Source organism: Corvus brachyrhynchos, unplaced genomic scaffold, assembly GCF_000691975.1.
Source record: "Corvus brachyrhynchos isolate BGI_N302 unplaced genomic scaffold, ASM69197v1 scaffold646, whole genome shotgun sequence".
NCBI lineage: Eukaryota > Metazoa > Chordata > Aves > Passeriformes > Corvidae > Corvus > Corvus brachyrhynchos.
In genome coordinates this window covers 610016-629088 of record NW_008238401.1, presented here as the reverse complement: position 1 = coordinate 629088, position 19073 = coordinate 610016, and the positions used below count along the sequence as shown (strand labels likewise).

Here is a 19073-nt window from a genome sequence, read left to right as displayed (position 1 = left end):
ATGTTTTATATGTAACAGTAATTAAAATATAATTGAAATAATGAGTTCTTCTAATTATTGGCTTTACATAATGCATAGTTAAAGAGTGAGCATCTATAAATGTGTCCTTTTTACACATCCAGAAATGGTTTGCTGGCAGCATTTTAATTAAAGATGGATTAGCTAAAATGCAGTTTAATCATTCTGTCATCAAAGGATTTAGACCTCGTTAATTAGCTGTTGATAAATAGGTTTAAACTACAAAAAATTTAATTTAAAATATGCCAGTTGTGATCTAGAATTATTAGAGCTGGAAATGGAGCAATGAGTCTAAGAAAATTTTGTGCCATCTCTTTCCATAATATTAAATTAAATATGAAATGTAGGCCAGTGCAGAACTTTGTTCTGCCTTATTAGTAATGGATGTGATTCCAAGTGGTCTTTGAAATTGGTGAAGAGTTAAAACAGAGACTCTTTTTAATGATCACTGCTTTGTAGTGTGGCACTGGGATCCATTTTCCATTTATGTCTTTAGTAAAGATTGAAAACTATTTGAAAATCCTTCTGCTCTAGAAAATGGATGAGAACAAATCCTGTCCAAGGGTTTGTAGCTCCTCCTCACTGTAGAGTAGCAGAGCAGGAGGAGCCCCTGCGTTAGTACAGCCAGCCTGGCAGAGGCAGGAGCAGGAAGGAGCCCATGGAGTGTGGGCTTAGCACAGCACAGAAGGGTGAGTTCCCACCTTCAGACTGCGTGCTGCTGGTGCCAGTGCTGAACCTCCCAGCTGCAGAGCAGTGAAGTGACCCTTTTCCCTGCTGTGGCACTCAGGGGCTGTGACTCTGTGGGCAGCAGGATGGTCATTCAAACCAGCTTGGTTTCATTACCTGTGCTGGTCTAATCATAGCTGGAATCCCAGCTGATGATGGCCATCTCTTACACCAGGCAGGCTTTTTCTGTCCATTACCTAATGGGGTCCTTGGGCTGGCTGGAGCCCTGCTGCAGTCCTGTGGGTGATCCTTGCTTGTGTTCTCTGTAACAGCCCCTGGACAGAGCTGGCAGCTCTGCAAGAGGCACATCCTGCACCGACAGAGCACACACCTCCTGCCTCTGAGCTTCTGCTAACCAAAAACCAGAAGGTAGACATTGACTTGCAAGTCTGTCAGAGATGATATTAAACCTTTGTATTATGAATAGCTTAATCAGCTCAATTACTATGAAACACCAACTGCATTTCAACAGGATTGATAGTTAAAGATTTCAGTAGCTTAATAGTCATAATATTTGAATCTACAATCAACTGGGTTTTATGCAGGTGAATCAAACAATTCTGTCAAATGATAGGTGAATTTTCTGAGTAGAGTTGAAGGAGTTTCAGGAAAAAAGTAATTTGACAACCGTACCTGGAGATTTTAAAGGCTTCTTAAGTGCTAATTTAAAGATTGATTTACTGAAAAGTGGTATTTACAGAGCATTCTTGGTAACTGTCCTATCTCTAGGGTACCCATTTCGTTGTCTTGCCAGTCTTCTGGAAAAGCAGCAGCTGAGTAGGAGGTTATAGGCTTACATAATCATTGCTTGCATTTGAACATTGGTAATGAAATGGCTTAGCTGAACTTCTGTGAAAAAGCATAACTTGATGAATTTTCAGAGTCAAAAAGATGTGGCACCAGTGTAGAATCAGATGAAAGACAAATCAAGTAAGAGTGGCCATATGCACTTCTTTAAAATCACATCTTTGAAAGCTCTTGCCCTTTCCTCCTAATGGGGAAAAAAATTGGATTTAAACTCCAACAGTCTTGTTAGAAAAAACATAACTAAATCTGTCTGGAAGGGAGAAGAGGAGATCATTCCACAGGAAATCTTAAACTACTGCAATATCAGAGTCATGTTCTCTGACTCAAAAATCATTCAAAATTTCTAGATTTGCAAATTGAGGGGGGGAAATTTTCTTCATGTGGAATAGATAAAAGGAAGAGCTATGAAATTTAAAAAAAAAAAAACCAAACCAGATGTCTGTGTGTGAGGAAAATGCAATGCCTGATTCTCTAAATTTACCAACCTGTGTAGCTTAGACAAAAAGATGAATTATCAGCTCATGTCATATAAGCTCTTCAGTTATTCTTTACATAAGACAGGTAATTTATAATTCCCAATTATGCATTTAAAATGCTAATTACCCCTCACCTAAACTCTCTGTTCTTGAACTGATATTATCAATTACCTTCAATCATTGCAAATCATATATGACATATGTGACAGTGTTGAGTTTTGTATTATTTATGGACTTTCTGTTTCGTGTGTCTCTGGTTTCCAGGTAGTATGAATGGCTTTACCTTGATAGACTTAGCTTCCTGAAGGAATGGTATTCCTTCTGATCTGTGCTGGTTTGTATCTTAAAATAGATCTGCATTTTAGGGTAATCTTACCCTCTGTTCCTGCCCTGAGCTCTGGCTTGAGATCCATTTTAGTACAGAGAAGTAACACACTTAGAAATCTCAATATGAATTATTTATTACAGAGGTGAGCCCACTTCTGTGCTGCTTCTACATAGCTCTTCCTTATTTCATAAATGTTCTTAGTGTATTTCCATTAATATGCTGCCAGTTTCCTGTGTCTTCTAAGGTTCCATTATTACATAGAGTTTGCTGCACATATAACTTACTTAAAGAAAGCACAGCAAAAATGAGAACAGAATCTAGATGTTAGAATTCAGAAGGATCAACACTTAAAAAAAAAAATCACACATTATTTCTGCTTGTGCATGATACAAATTAGGACAATTGTAAATAGAGATGCTTCAAAGTACAGCTCCTTTCAGTGTCTCTGGCTGATAGTAAGCTTCAGCAGCTCTACTCTGTGAGCATGCAAAATAACCCACCCAGGGGTTTCAATCTAAAATTTTCTTTAGAAGTAATGTAACCAGTTAGTTTAAGAAGTCAATGCGTAGAAGTGGTTTTGTTTCCTGTTGTTCATGGATCTGCAAGTTCTAAACAATTTCCAGGCATAAATCATTAAGGATATTGTCTCCAAGGTGTAGAATAATTGTGCTCATCTGCTCATTGTGCTGTTTTTCTTGTTTGGCTGCAAATTCGTAATCCATCATTTGTTCATTGGTAGTAAGTTGGATTATTCCTCCTACACTTCTCCACTCTATTTTACCCTTTTGCAATCAAGTACTGACTTTTTTTTTTGGTTTTGTACTAAAACAACCTTAGAGATGTTTTGCAATACTTCAGTGTGCTGTTGTGAACTAAATAGGATTAGATAGGCTAAGCCTTTAAGCATCTAGTTGCCCATGGAAAATAAATTACATTAGCAGAGTAAGTAGGTTAAAAATGAAAGAAAAATGCTCTGTTTGCAAGAACCTCACTATGTCTAGTGTGGGATTAAAGGAAGCACTGCTCACCTTGCTCCTGTGTTCACTGAAGGGATGTTACACCTTGTCTTCTTCCCTCTGAGCATGTTTCTTTCAGCCTAGTTTGATGTTAAGTATAAATGCTTTAGGCATCATGGACAAATTATATTTACTGTGGCTCAACAATTTTGCAGGTTTTGGGCTTTACAGCTTTCTTATGTACAGATTATGTGTCTAAATGATCAAAATAATGGCTTTCAGTCCTGGTATAAACAGAGGGATCAGCTTTAGAATATTTACCCTTCTGTGAATCCTTTAGAAAGGCTTTGGATTTTAGCCTGTCTCGTGGCTGTGCTTCATATTTACACCATACAAAAGCATAAGGGCACATTCTAGTTGTAATTCAAAATTAATTTGGTGCACTGATGACTGATAGATATTCACCTACATCTTCCAATTGTGGCCATAAAAAAATAAAGAAGGAACTGCAGAAAATCCTCCAAGTTCCATCCAAAACTCTGTTAAGTTACTGTGGTTTCTGGTTTATAGTTCAAATCCACCTGCTTGCATTTCAAGGCAACTCTCAAGGTCTGTGTTCAAATTTTGAAGTATATAAAGGTTTCTTTTTATTAGGAGGCAACTTTGTCAAATATATGTTTTCAATATAAACACCATAATGAGATATGGACCTACAAGTGTCCTTGACTCTTCTGTACTTGTATGCTTCACAGGGCAAATTGACAGCAGATCTCTCTGATACACAACCTAAAAATCTGGTTCTTCAACTACCAGTATCCACTGGTGTTCTTGATGCAGTATCTGGGAATAATGAACAGGATTATTCAGTGGTTTTCTCTCTCTCTCTCGTCAGAAACCTTGGGATGAGGAATTGTTCCTCCAGCCTGAAGTGATGTGCATGTCTCCTTCTGCAGCACTTCACTGCAGTTACTGAGGGTGTGGGACCATCAGAAGATGCCACTGAGGAATGTAGTGGGCAGTGTTACAGAAACTTGGCGAGGTTTTAAAGTTTATTTTGGTCAGACATTGCTCAGATATTCTTGCTGCTTGTAGTTCCTTCTGTATCTCTCTTTTCTCCATGTTTATTACTCTTTTTGTAATTGCATTTCTTACCGGTTTTGTAAGATAACAGGTCAAAATGCTCAATTGAATTTCTATTGAAAATCTGGATTCTTTTGATCTAGAAGTGTCTTGGTTTCAGGAGTGAATAGCTGAGAAATGAAAATGTTGCTTTCTTATAAATATTTCTTACAACTCAAGAAGAGCTGATGATAAGAATTAAAATTAGAGATTATTTGTGTACTTTTGGGAAATAAAACTGACACTGCTGAGTGTGTATGGATACATTATATTCTAGGGACGAGGAAGACCTGAAATAAAGCAAAACATGTGAGAGCAATCAATACAGATATTCCTCCTGCTTTATGTGTCTTTATTCTGTAAATTCACTTAAATTAGGAAAACTTGACATTAAACTACCTTATTTGATGCAATTTCCATTCACAGCACACACGTGATTGTAAATGTACATTAGATAGCAGTAGAAACTGGAACAAAGATCACCACAAAACACAAACATCATTGTCAGAGTGATTTTGATAATTTGTCAGAAAGACTGTTTGTAGAAGGTTTTACTTTAATGGTTTTTTAGGCTGTTTTGAAGTTAAGGCTCTTGAAGCGTTCTGGAGATTTGTTTGGATGTATGCCCTACTCCATAGGATCTGGAACATAGCAAGTATATACTTGTTTGTTATTTCTACTGGTGAATAACCCATTATCTCTGAAAGGGGAGTTTTCTTCTCTCAAGTCAGCAGAGCCAGTGAGGCAGTTGAGACTCAGCAGAGCAGTGGGGATAACATTATCTTGTGCCTCAGCAAATTTGCAAGGAGGGGAAGTGCACTCATGTCAGATTTACTTGAGTTGATGGTGGCTAATACTTGTATTTTTTTTAATTGATGGAAAAAACAGTGAGTTTTTTTAAAACTACCTTACTTCTCCGCATATTATCAGTCGAAGAAAGTGATGGTTTTGGCAAAAAAAAAGAGCACCAAAGCCAGGATGTTCCTGTGCATAGCAACAGCAACAAACAAATTGTGTCCAAAGCAATGCACAGCCCATGCTGGCTCTAGCAAGGTTGTCTCATGAACGGGTGCCCTGTGACAAGCCCATACACCAGTGGGTGGTCGGTGTACGCCACTGAGGCCACTCTTGCATGGTCAGTAATACACCTGCCCTCTCGAGAAATACTGCCCAAAATGTGACAGGAAGCTTTGAAACCCCATGCAAGAAGGAGAAGAGCTGCTTCATTTCTGTACCTGTGTTGGTTGCATTAAAAGCTCAGGGCAAAGCATCCAGCACCAACATAAAACTGGCTGAACTCACATAAGCTCCAATCAAAAAGACCAGTCAAAGTTCAGGATGCAATATTTGCAATGTATGCAGAGTGCCAGATTAAATTATATTCCATCCAACTATTTCAGACTTTTTACTTTCATGTTTCTCTTATGGATAAAGATTCTTACAGAGTGTATACAGTGAAATCTTGGTGTGATGAAGTCCAGTGGCAGAATCTGCATTAACTTCAGTGGAGCTGGGACTTTACCTGCAAAGTCCTGGCACCTTCTCTAATGCTACGTACACACTTTGCAGCTTTGAAAAGCCAGCCTTTGTCACCAGAGGGATACCCAGTCCTTCACTTACCTGTGCCATATTACACAAGGATGTTGGCTGTCTCTGATGGAAGTGTTCCATTTTTTTTCCAATTGCATGAAGTCATACCCCAAAAAAGTAAATTCAAAAAAGTGATGTGAGTAGTTTTACTAGCAGGAAACCCATCACCTGGCAAAGTTGTACCATGAGCAGCTCAATCACATAAACAGCCACTTCTTTCTTGGCATTAAAAGGAAGTCCATGATGTTTGATGAAAACAGAAACAAAGCTCAGGCAACAGCTGGGTTACACAAAGCATGTCCTAATTTATTTATTGCTTTTTACTGCTAATTGGGGAGTACTGCAAGAGGTGACTACTATTACTGGCTGCATAATTTCATATTAATTGCAACTATGAATATGTGATCAGTTGTCATATGGAAAAATATAAACCTTGCTATCCTGCATCACTGCTGATGGGAAGATGTTTACAGCCTTCATTATTTCATTTTTACATTTTATTTTTACATTTCATTTTTAAGCTCTTTATGAGGTTACTGAAAGTTACTGTCTAGAGGACATAGTTTATTCATTTAAGGTGAAGGGTCCATAAAATACACTAAAAGCTGCTTCCTAAAATGCAGCTATACATATATAACAGTATAATTATTGTGCAAAATGTTTGTGTATAGTGTCATGTCTTACAGAGTAAACCTTGCTGTAAACAAATGTTTCCATATGAAGTGTCCATTTCAGTGAAAAAACGTCTATGTCAGAGCAAATGACAGTTTAGGTGATAAATTTTATTAGCTCAATTTAGTGATATCTCTGCTGTGTTCTCACCATGTCAGAGTTTCTCCTTAGCTTCTCTGGCATTTGACCTACTCATTGCCATTATTCATTTACAGGCCAAAACAAACTTCGTGTTTTCTGCTGTGTAAACCACCACAGTATTTTGAGCAGAAAACAGATCTTGGAAACAGTGTGTCCCTCTACTGAGTATCTAAATGAAGGCTTTTCTTTTTTCATGTGTGATTATTTTGTATGTTTTCTTTTGTTTCTCTTTAAATACTGTCATTTTGCGTAATTTAAAAATCTAGTTTACATTTACAGTCATGTAATGTCTTTAATATCCTTTGAATTTGAATTGTGTTCTGTGGCTTGCTGCTGAAGAAGGACAAAATCACAACATCTCTATTCTTTGAATAGCACCATTATCACTCTGTGTTAATGAAATGATTTCAGTGTTACAAGAAATGAGGTTTTGGAATTCATTCAGTATTACAGGGAATTGGATTGTAACTAGAGCATATTTCAAAAAGAATAAAAGGATCCATGATATGTGCTTAGCTCGTAAAGCACCTAATCCTATATTAATTGTGCTTTGGGCACATCTGCCCTCATGTGAAGGGGACTTTGACAGTGAAGATGAAAATACTGTAATGCTTTTTAAGGCCAAACAGCTCCTCCAGCAGGATGGCAGTGAAAGAGGAGTTCTGTAGGAGAGCACGGGCTGCTCTCCCTTCCCTTCCCTGTCCCAGGCACACACAAAAGCAAATAATGCTGCATTGTACTGTGCTTTAGAGGCTGCAGGAGACTCGGCCTCATGTTACCACGTTACCTTCTTGCTCTTGGGATTGAGTCTGTTAATTTTTTTCCCCGTGTTTGGACAGGGGAAGATCATAGTGGTATTTAGGTACCACAATCTGAAATTGAGTAAGTCTTGTGTTTTCTGTGTCTGTTGTGCTACAGACAAGAAAACATGAGGCTGTCGATTCCGGCCTGGACTGTGATGCAGAAAGTACCTGGTTTTATGGGAAGGGAGAGCTCTGCTGGCCTGTGTGGAGAGGAGGGTGAACAGCATAGTCAGATGCAAATCAGGCTTTGGGGATATTTAGTTCAGCTTCCAGCAGAAGGTATCTGTGAGGTGGTGAAAATGAGAGGGCTTCTGCTGAAATTATTTTGAAGAGCTGTGACCTTCCTCCATGAAGGGCTAGTTGGACATCACTTTTCCTGAATCTACATGGCATAAATTGAAGGCAGCAGGATTGAAAAGAAGGATCATGGATATGATTGTGTAGCTTAAATGCAGCAATGCAGTGGTTTTCTTAATTCCACTTGGAGAGTTTGGCCAGCTTCACCAGCTTCAGCATTTTAGCTGTTACCATCCTGTTTGTTCTATGGTCAGATGAGCTCTCTTTTGCCCACAGTAATTTCCCTTTCGGTGTTGAGCTGTAAGGAAAGCAGTTGCTGTTTGAGGTCACTGAGCTGCAGTTGAGCCCCTCTTCTCTGCTGCAGAATTGCTTCATGGCTTTGTGGAAATCGCGTGCGGCTCTGCAGGGCTGCTGAGCTGTGGATGTGGGGCAATTGGAGTGTTCAGCTGAGCAGAAATGGGCAGAGAGCCTTGTTGGGCAGCTGGGGATTTACACCAACACAGCTGTGCTCAAGCAGGACTTGTTTTTCTCCCTATCTTGGGGTGATTTTGCATAAATCATTAATTCCAACCTTTGTTCCTTTGCAGCCTGTTCCAGCACTACTGCTACACTCGAGGTGGCATGCGCCACACCTCCTACACTTGCATCTGTGGCAGGTAAGAGGATGATTTACACTGAACTGTGTAAGCTTTATGGTCAGTTTGCCACTGGATATTTGTAAAATTGGTCCTTTTAGGCATGTCATGTGTTTGCAAATGCCACCAGAGTGAGTTCTGACCTGTTTTCACTGAAAAAGACAAAGAGAGGTAGGTGGCTACCTCTGTCTCCTAAAGAAACAACTTGGTAATAGATTCTTCTGCACTCCAGAGGTTCTCTAATGACTGCTGCTGCTGCCATGATCATGTTTGTGCTCACCCCTGTGCTGCAGTTGGCTTTTTTTATTAAATAGCATCATGAAGAAGGGCTTTAGAGCTATTCTCTGTTGCTCAAAAATACTTTCTTTGAAATGCACCTTAAGTATTTCATGTCATCCTCAGAATTCTTTGTCTCAAAGATTAGGATGCAATTCAACTAATCTCTTGGGAATTTGGAATTTTTTGCTCTCTCTGCTTCTTGCTGAATAGCTAGTGTTGAAGGTTATTGTATTTGGGAAAGTAGTTATAAAAGTTCTCCCTGCAGTTGTAGAAATGCACAAGAGAACAGTGTGGGATGCATGCTGAAGAACAGCTGTGTGCTTTGTGCTGAGATTAATCTTACTTAGTGGAATTAATCTAATCAGAGATATATGACAGTTCCATGAGGCATATGTTGGTATATATGTTCACTTGTTCTGCTGCTACTCAGAAACATTTGCCCTACGCTGAAGCACATACAATTACAGAAGATAGTTTTTGTGTTAATGACAATAATGCTATATTGCTTTGAAGGTAATAAGAACAATTAGCACCTTCACTTCTTTCTGCGGTTTACTCAACTGCCTATTTGTAAATGCAATTTTCCCATTTATATGCAAAATTGCAGCAGGAGCAGTTTTATGGCAAATTGTGTATCTAAATTGTCTGAAAAGTTTCCTGGTTTAAGCACTGTCGTATAACTTGAGAATTAACATCCCAGTGAAATGAGACTCCATCTCTAAGCTTTTGTCACAGATGGTGATGGTTTGATTTTTCACAGCCATGCAGACTTCACATTCACTTACAGTGGATCAGAACCTGTGCTGCAGGATCTGGTTTGGCTGCTGGTGGTCAAATCACTTCGCTAAACCTATAGAAATGTCTACTTTATGTTTGTATAGTTGGTCCTTGAGACCTGTGGGAACAGGCCAAACTCTCCACAGGACTGAAAAATCCAGGACCTGCATTACACGACTTGAGGATCCCAGGACGAGGAAAGCTCCACCAGTAGCTCAGAAGTGGGTGCTGACAGGAGCTCCCTGGGTGTCCTGTCCAGCTTTGCAGGACATTGGAGTGGTATTAGCACTGTCTCTGAACTATTGGAGGATTTAAAATGTAGAGAAGGGCTGTCCTTGGAATGCAACATCCAAACAACACTGTGACTCACTGTTGTCATTAGGAGCTGGCATTGTATCCTACCACTAGAATTAAAAGTGCAGACAAACTTGATTTAAAAAAAGCAATAATTATATGAGATAGCAATGTACGGACAAAGGGCTTTGTATTTTATGTTCTGACTATAAGTGATGAAGTAAGAATGAATAATATTAACAGTTTTAAGCTGGCTCCTAATAAATGAATGAATTCAATTAACATAATAATGGCAAAAATAATAGACAATTTTTATTACTGTGAAATTGTCATGCATTGTAAATATTTCACTTAATTACATTTAAAACTAAAAATAGCTTTTGCAGTTAGGATTTTTGAATGTTTTATTCTATTCATGCTGAATTTTTTTATTCTCCTGAACACTTAAAATGGGCATATTTTGACAAGATCTTTCCTTTTTAGATTACAGGCCTGATAATAGTTCCCATAGAGGAGAATAATCCTTTTAAATAAAAGACAAGTGTGTTAATAAAATTTTTTTTAAAAGATGCTGACTAAGCTGGAAATCAGGAGTAATCATTGTGATATTTCGGTACAGAAATAAATCACTTGTCATGTGATGGGTGCATTTATTTGTTACTGTCCCTGTCCAGTGTTATATTCTTGAGGAGATGCTAAATGAATATTCGGTGTGACCAAAAATGCTTAACGTATTCACTGTATTATGAGAATAGTAACACACACTGATGAGTGTGACAGGGTGTTACCTTTCAAGATTAGTCCTGTAGTTAAGGATACTTTTAAACACCGTCCGCTTGGGAGTGGTTTGAAGTGCAGACATCACTAAGAGCCATGAAAGGAGAATGGGAGCATTTGATAAGCATACTCAGATATATTTGGCACTCATCTACAAAGCACTACTTCCAAGTTGTGTCCAAATGCTAATGAATTATTCACTGCAGTGTCTTAGGGCACCAAGGAACCATTTTTACAAATGGGAAGACAAAGGTAATCCATTCCCAGTGTCCTGGTGACACTAGGGTGGATGGCATCCACTGGGAAGCAGGTGCAGGGCTTCCAGCTGGAGTTTGGTGGTGGAGGCATCAGTATCTCTGGTACCACCACAGAAGCCACTGTCAGCTGCTGCTTGTTACTCTCTCATCTTAGACTCAGGTTCAGATCTTCTTGACTGATGTCTCTAGGTGGATGACAGCTCTCATCAGGTACTACCTGATTATTAAGAATAACTACCTGTTATTAAGAATAACATTGTGCAGTGAAATGTCTTCCTCTATCTGAGGGCCGCCGTAAGTGAAGTGTTTTGAATAAGATGAGGGTAATTATTGAATCTGCTTTTCCTTCTTTCACCTCAGTACAACTTTTTAAGATTTCATGCCTTAGATAAAAAAGTGGCAAGAGGGGTTAATGCTTTCTTCTGGATTGATTCTATGATGATTTAAGTCGTGATGGAAATACTGGTTCTGGTTTTAGTTAATGGTCTTTTGGCTTTTCTTTAGATGTTCTCAATATAGAGCTAACAGCTACACTTTTTGTAGTGCTTGATGCTCAGCATAGTCCTATTCTTAAAATATTGCTGACATTTCTCCTCTTTCTTCTAATAATTTGTTTCTAAAACGCATCTTGGGGGATTGTTTTCCTTTGCTAGTAATCAGAATCTCTTACCAAAGTTTGCATTCTCGGTGGTGTTAATTTGCAGCTCTTCTGCTGCTTTGTGCAATTCTTTCTGTAACAAACATGTCTTTGACACCAGTTAGAAGCAAGTTATTAAAGGAATAAAAATCGGTACACAGAAACCTCTTGGAGGATTTTTCAGGTTGGCTGCCTGAAGATGAGGATTGGCATCCTCATGTGCTGTGATTTTCAGAGGTGCTGACCAAAAAGAAGGCAGCAGAGCTGCCAGTGATCCTCACCTCCCCACAGCACTTTATCTTAAACCCTGACTTGGCGCTCTAATGCCAGACCTGGCAACTGTTGCCTCTTGGAAAAGAAAGAAATAGCTTCTACATGAAGGCCTATTTGCTTTGCCAGTGTCTGACGTTTTGGTTAAACTGTTTTAAAGCCACCTTGAAAGTCTTACTGAATCAGTGTGAACAATTTCTGGCTAACTGTACCATTTACATTGTGGATACACATCATTTCTGTAGCATTGCTCCTGAAGCATCGTCCTGCCTTCATCTCCGGACAGGGGTAAAGATGCACCCCGCAGGGGAGATTGGACATGCACCTCTTAGCAGGAACCTGCTAGAGGTTTCCGTATTGCTGTTTTAATTTGGGTCAGTAGTGCATTTCTGAGTCAAGCTCTCCCACTTATCCTCAGCTGCAGGGCCTGCTCAGAGCCAGGGACCAGTCCTGCAGTGCACCTGCTGGATTTGTTTTGGGTGAAAAGCAGTTGGGAGAGCTTTTAGGAGCAGGTCTGCTCTGCCATGATTGCTGATGGGTGTTGAGCCCAGGGGATCTGCCCAGAGCCAGTCCCAAGGGAGCAGACCCTCTCATGCCAATAAATCCCAACAGCCAAAACCCCTTAAATGCATATGGTGTGTGGATCTGGTCTTCAGCACCAACTGTGCTCTCTGTGCTGTGATCCTGTGTGTGTCACAGAGCCAAGATGTGTGTGACAGATCAGGAGCCTCCAATGCCAAGAAAGATTGTGCCTGCTTAACGCTTCACTAGTGATGCTGAAAAACAGATCTTTCATGCAGCTCCCATCACAGTTGGTGCTGAGCCTAACAGAAGTATTTTGTACACTAAAACCTTTACATTAAAATGCAAAAGAAATCCCTCATCTTTGTATTTGCAATGTGTTTTGTTGAAAACATTTGTGCAGTTGTCAAATTTGAGTATATGGCTCATTTATGCACTGGTATGGTATATGACACTGAAAGTGCCATCATATCTTGAAAAGTAAACAAGCTGTCTGCAAATACATAAGCATGGAGTCATGCCCTTAAGGCTCATGATCATGTTTTAAAAGTTGATCATAAATATATGCATGTGCTGTTTGCTTCTCCTACTTCATCCCCAGTTTTGGAGGGAGATAAGGAATAGTATCTGCAGCTAAAATCCTCACAAACTGCTGTGGAGTATGTGTGCACGGCAGCTGTTGGTGTTTTTTTATTATTTCTTGTGTTTTTCCTTAAACACCAAACAATGTCATGCAAGGTCATTCCAGTTGCTTCCACATGCCACCCTCCCAAGATCTTAGCCCTCCACCTGGGAAACAGTTCTTGAGGCAGGAAATGATGCTGCCTCCCCTCCCCATGCTGATAGCCCAGCGCAGGGGTGGGAGCAGCCTGCACCCCTGTCCCCTGCACAGTTCCCACTGGACACGTTGACTGGCACAGAAGACCTTTTCTTTTGATTGCACTCCATTGCCCTATTATAGATTTTTTCTTCAGATAGAGCAAACTAATTTTGAAAGTGTCCTGGTGTGGAAAATATTCCATCAGTGCCCAGGAGACAGAACATCTCAGAAAGAAGCTGATGTCTGTCTTCATCTTGTATGCAGCCTTTCTGGGTCCATTTTTAGCTATCTGCACAGCAGCAAAGGTTCTCAAGTCCAGCACCCAGGAAGGAAAAAGCATCCAGCCAGCTGTGAAACTGTGCTTAAGCCATTGGACCAGCATCACAAAATGAATGTGTTGCAGCCTTAGTTCTGTGGGGCTTTTCAATTCTTGGTTTAACAACTTCTAACTTCTCTAATTTTTCTGTTTGGAGTGTGTAATTTTATGAAGTACACTTTGTATCAGAAAATCATGCCCATGATTCTGAAATATTACCTTTCACTGTCTTATTACATAGTGATTCTTATATGCTAAAAAATACTTAACAATAAATACTTACTGTCTTCAAAATACAAATGTAGAACTATTCAGGTTGTAAAAGCCCTCTGAGATCATCAAGTCCATCCATAAACCCAGCACTGCCAAGTTCATTGCTAAACTGTGTCCCCAAGTGCCACATCTACATGTCTTTTTAAATACTTCCAGGGACACAATCCAGCCATTTAGATTGAAACCTGCAGAAACTTACTTTCTGCTCCATAATCATTGTTTATGAAAAGACCTGAATGACTGATGATCTGTTAAATATTTAATATCACAAGTACTTAATGTATCTTGAAGGTAATCTCTTTTTGGATACAGTGCATGCTTGCTGTTTTTGTAGTTGCACACATCAGAAGTCTTAATATGAGAAGTATGTCAGATGTCACATTTATTCCAGATACAACAAAAGATTGATTGAAATTGAGCCTCAGATTCCTGTCATCTAAGATATGAAGCTGTTCCAGCATCACAACTTGAAAGAATCAAATTTGAGCAGGGTGACCAATGAAAGGTTTTGATGAAAGCTGAGGTACAGACTGGCAAGTGAGCTGGAGGGGTCAGAGAGAAGCTGCAGTAACCTTGTCCCCATAGGTGTATTTTTGGATGTGATAAAGTTCTTCCAGCTTTTTGAAGAGAAAAAACGAGCGCATCTATCTGAAGAGAACAGTAAAAGAAAAATAGGTAGAGCTTGAGATCTTTATCAGCCTTTTAACTGACATTTTATAGACCCGGAGGAATATCAGTAGGCAAGAGAGGATGCCAAGGCCAAATGTAAGTCACCTAGTGGATCATGGAGCTTCAGAACAACAGAACAGGGGTCCAGCCTCCTCTGGAGCTGTTTTATTCTTGTGCATCAGCAGCTTACTCTGAAAGGTTTCCAGGAATAAAAATCTTTTCTTTGTAATGTGATTTTTCAACAACAGGTAAGAAAAGAGTGACGGTTTTCATACCTGCTCCAGCCTCTGACATTGTAAGCTGTGAATGTTCCCCAAGCAGTGCATCCCCTCCAGCAGAGACCACCTGTAGCCATGCCAGAGGGGAACTGGAGCTGTTCCCTCAGACAGCTCAATTTCTCCAGTCCCAGTGATTCCTGGAGTGTTTAAAATGTCAGATTTTATTCCAGTGGAAGTTAGTTTGGTTTATGCCTCAGACTACTTAACCTCAAATAGGGAAAAGTATCACTAAGTAAAAACAAAATAAAACCAAACAAAACCAAACAAAAAACCCCAAAACAGAGCACAAAAAAACCCCCCAAAAACAACAACAAAAAACCCCCAAAACATCAACAACAACAAAAAACCCCCCAGGAAATAATAAATGGGTGTAAATTGAAAAATTACTTGTGCATGTTCTTTTCCTTTACACTGTCACGGACATAGGAAATATTCATAAGAACTGTGCCACGTTCCTTCTGCAACAAGATCCTGTCTTACAGCCAGAGTAGCAGAGTTCCTGTGCCACCCACACCTCTGCTGCACAAGTGGTTGGGGTGGCTACAGCAGCCCACACCGGGGCAGGGATTCTGACAGCTCTCACAGGCTGCTTTTTATGTGAATACACTGATGTTTACAGCGTTCCTTCTCGCGTCGTATGAATGTGTGTGTTAATGTTTCGTCTTCCACTAATTGTGCTGATTTTCTTTTTGCCCATCAGTGGGGAGAACTCATCTGTTTTGCACTACGGCCATGCTGGAGCCCCGAACGATAAGACTATTGAAGATGGAGACTTATGGTAAGTAAAGGGTTAGAGTTTGTTTGATACTTCTGTTTCACTACTGCTGTTTCCATATAGGAATTGTATGTACTGTTAGAAAAAGGATGGCTGCATAACGATAAAAAGTCTATATCTTTAAAATAGAAGGTAGCTTTGCATGCCAAGCTCTTCTGATTTCTTCCAAAGATCCTGTACACCCGCATCTCCAGTTGTAAGGGAGAAGGAGATACTGTTTCAAACACTTCTGGACCAGAGGCACTTAGAATTTAGTTTAAGAAATGGCTGTATTCTAAGTACAAGGGCAGTTGCAAAATTTGTCATCTGAGTTTGCTCTTGAACCTCAGATCCAAACCTCAGTTCTGGTGGTGGGCTAGAGGATCACGAGAGTGTTGGCTACTTTTAGAGAATTGCATCAAATTGCAGAATGGATTAGGTCTTACAAATGCCTATGTGCACACGGACACCCTGACAAAAAAGGAGACAGTAAAATGTGTGAAGAAATGAAACTCAGTTCAGGTCAGGGAAGGGCGCTTTTAGTTCTGTGTTGTGCCAAAACCTTTCTATAAAGATTTACTTAGAGTTTAGTGATGTGTAATAGAGTTGCAAATACTGCCAGGTTTTCTCTACATGTACTACATGTCCACATGCTTTGCAGTATCACTGCAGGTAAAAGCAGAGCGAATGGAAGCACCGAATACATTCCCATAAATTGAAAGACAGACCTGTTTGTCTGATGTGTAATATATGAGATCATAAATTTTGTACTTCACCTCCAAAGACATGGCTCAAAAAGCCTTTGTTTATAAAAATGCAAAACTAGTTCTGGAGAAGTTAATCACTGACATTCAGTGGAGGAATTGTATTGGATTACCTTTGTAGCCTGTGCAGAAAGAGTGGAGGTATGTATTTTATTAGTGGAATGTAAATGTATGAAGGAAAGCAAATTAGTATTATCATTGATAAGCTCAAAACCTATTATGGAAAACAAATTGAATCTCAGAAGTTAAAAAATATGCCCTGTTGGCTAATGTTCCAGGCACATCTGCAGGTGCTGCACAGTGAACTTACGGAATTACAGATAGATAATTTCTTTATAATACTGTAAAAACTTTTTTAAAAGCTTCTTGTACAATAGTTTATGTATTATCTTCATCTCTGGTTAATAGCTTACTAAACCCATCAAATACTAACGTTAATTTATTGCAGGGCAATAGCTTTGATTTATGATTATGTTGTGTTTGAGTAGATAATGTGCTATGAGTGCTTTTTGATCAGGAAGGACACACCAACATAAAAATGTGTCAGCTGTGTCATTCAATTAAATTTAAAAGAAAAGGTGCATAGCATAGAGGAAATCTCAGCATGTTACTGAGAAAAGATATGCCACAGTGCATTATGATATCCCGTGTTTAAAATGAAGGTCTTTAAATGTTGAGGGAGACCTCAGGGTGAAGGGTAAGTGTGGGAATCTTTCACTTACAGTCTCCAAGGACAGTTTAGTGGATGGCTGTAGTCCTTCTTAAACCACAAGAGCTCATACAAGACTCTTTGCAAACCCTTATTTTCTGCAGTACTGGAAAAGTCTTTAAAATATGTTTGGGTTTTATCAGCCTCAGAGATCTCAACGTCAGGAAACCATAACCTACCGAATACATCGATCACTTCAGCATTTCAAAACTGCTGAGCAGCAACCCTGCCTCAGCAAAGAGAACCTGGTTTAACAGAGTCTGGAATAACCTTTTGCTGAAACAGTCCGGTTGCACCTTGGTCTTGGTGAGAAGTTTTTCAGGTGCAGGTGGGTGGCAGCAAAGCGGTGCCCCACGTGCGTGAGCACCCGCCGGGCTCCCTGCCTTTCCCACTGGCTGATGCTCACAGAGCACACTCTGCTCCACACCATTTTCTTAGTATTCTTCTCAAAGGAAAATAAAAAAATGGTAAGAAAAAGTAATTATGTATCTGGAAAGACAATTTTAAAACACCCTAATTTTAGTTAAATAATAGTTAAAAATAGTATTTCAGAAAAAATCTTGCAGTAGCATACATGAGCAGCATACAAATTCTGCCAAGGGACTACCTGACTGGTGTGTGACTTTAGAAATGTCTGATTTGGGTGTAGATGGGTGTGTGTGTGCATACAGAGGAGGGCATTAAAATGACAGTGTGCTGATTTGTGTGTGTATATTAGCATTCATATATTGGCTTTCAATTAAGCTTTTTAACAGCTATGGGGAGCCCTCTGTTGGATAGTTTTAGGAGGCCCTGGACATAGGGAAAAAAATAGACTTTACTTTAGTTGAAAAAGAGGTAAGAGTGTTTTAAGGGTTATTTCTGGTTTTGCTAGTGTTTTGGCATAACACTAGTTTAACCATTCATAGAGTTGTATGTAATAGAATTGGGAGATTGGGTATTTGGTATGATTTTTAATAAATCATTCAGTAGAATTTCATGTCTTTTTCTTAACATTACTTAGTGGATGTGAATAACATTCATGGGTTTTGCAGAAATGTACTGCTCAGGTTTTTTATGTACAAAGCAGTGCAGTGCAGTAAGTATCATAAATAAGTCAACTAAGCACCTGAATATTAGAAAAAATACATTTGGAAGACTAAGGCTTTGCTTCTGTGAAATGCTTGAATGCATGCATTGTTTGCTCTTTTAAAAATATAAGTAACAAGGATTTAATTGTATCAAAAGAAGATCACAGGCCAAAATACTTGTGCTGTTGCATTTTTATATCTTTTTTTAAGGCTGTAACTCTGTCTTCGAAAGCCGTGGCAGGTTTAGAAGAGCCTGGATTTATGATGTTCATTTTTTAAAATTAACCTATATCAAGTGGGTTTATTGCTTCTGTAAGAAACTGGTATGGAATTGCATTTCTGCATCATAATCCACGCTTTTTATAGGTACAGCTTATGCACTAAAAGATGCCAGTGCAAAACAAAGGACTGTCAAGGGAATTTCTGACACTTCTTGTTAATACACACTGTCTTGCTAAGCAGGGCGATCCTTTTCAATCTGTTAAATATTGAAATAGCTATCTAACGCAAAGCACCAGGATTGACAGAGAAAGAAATCAGTATTTTTAGGGAAGCTGAGGTGTTCAGTAGATACAGGCATTTAACTGGTATGGATATTAAAAGTAAATATTGCAATAGCAGCAAGTCAGTGTTTTGTATAAATGATTCATGTACCTATAACATTCCGTGGTGAGCATTTAAATGATCAATGTGCTCTAAACCAAACATTTTCCTAAGCAGGTGTCTGTTGTCTCTGTGGTCAGAGCAGTCACCCAGATAACCAGGTAGGCTGAGTCACCATTGTAGGCACTTGGCCCTTTCACTCAGTATTAACTTTAAATAAAATCTTGTACTTGGAATGTTGCAAACCACAGGTTGCAGTGATGATACACTGTCAGGCTGTTCACAAATACTGATTTTCTTGTGCCATCTTGAAGCTCTGACAGCTTGGATTGGAACTGAGCCCTGGACTGAGGTTCACTGCATCCTCTCCAGGTATTCCATTTCTAATTGGATGCCAAGACCCCTTCTGTTTCTGTACTGAGGCTGTAACTGCATT

General features: G+C 39.4%; 1 protein-coding gene across 1 annotated transcript in view; it reads left to right on the top strand.

The window, feature by feature from the left end:
* PEPD (peptidase D) overlaps nt 1–19073 on the top strand; it is a 106987-nt gene that overhangs the window by 37182 nt on the left and 50732 nt on the right. Inside the window, exons 4-5 of the mRNA XM_008635351.2 lie at nt 8521–8589; nt 15438–15515. Coding sequence (XP_008633573.2) covers nt 8521–8589; nt 15438–15515 — 147 coding nt within the window. The remainder of the gene's footprint in view (nt 1–8520; nt 8590–15437; nt 15516–19073) is intronic.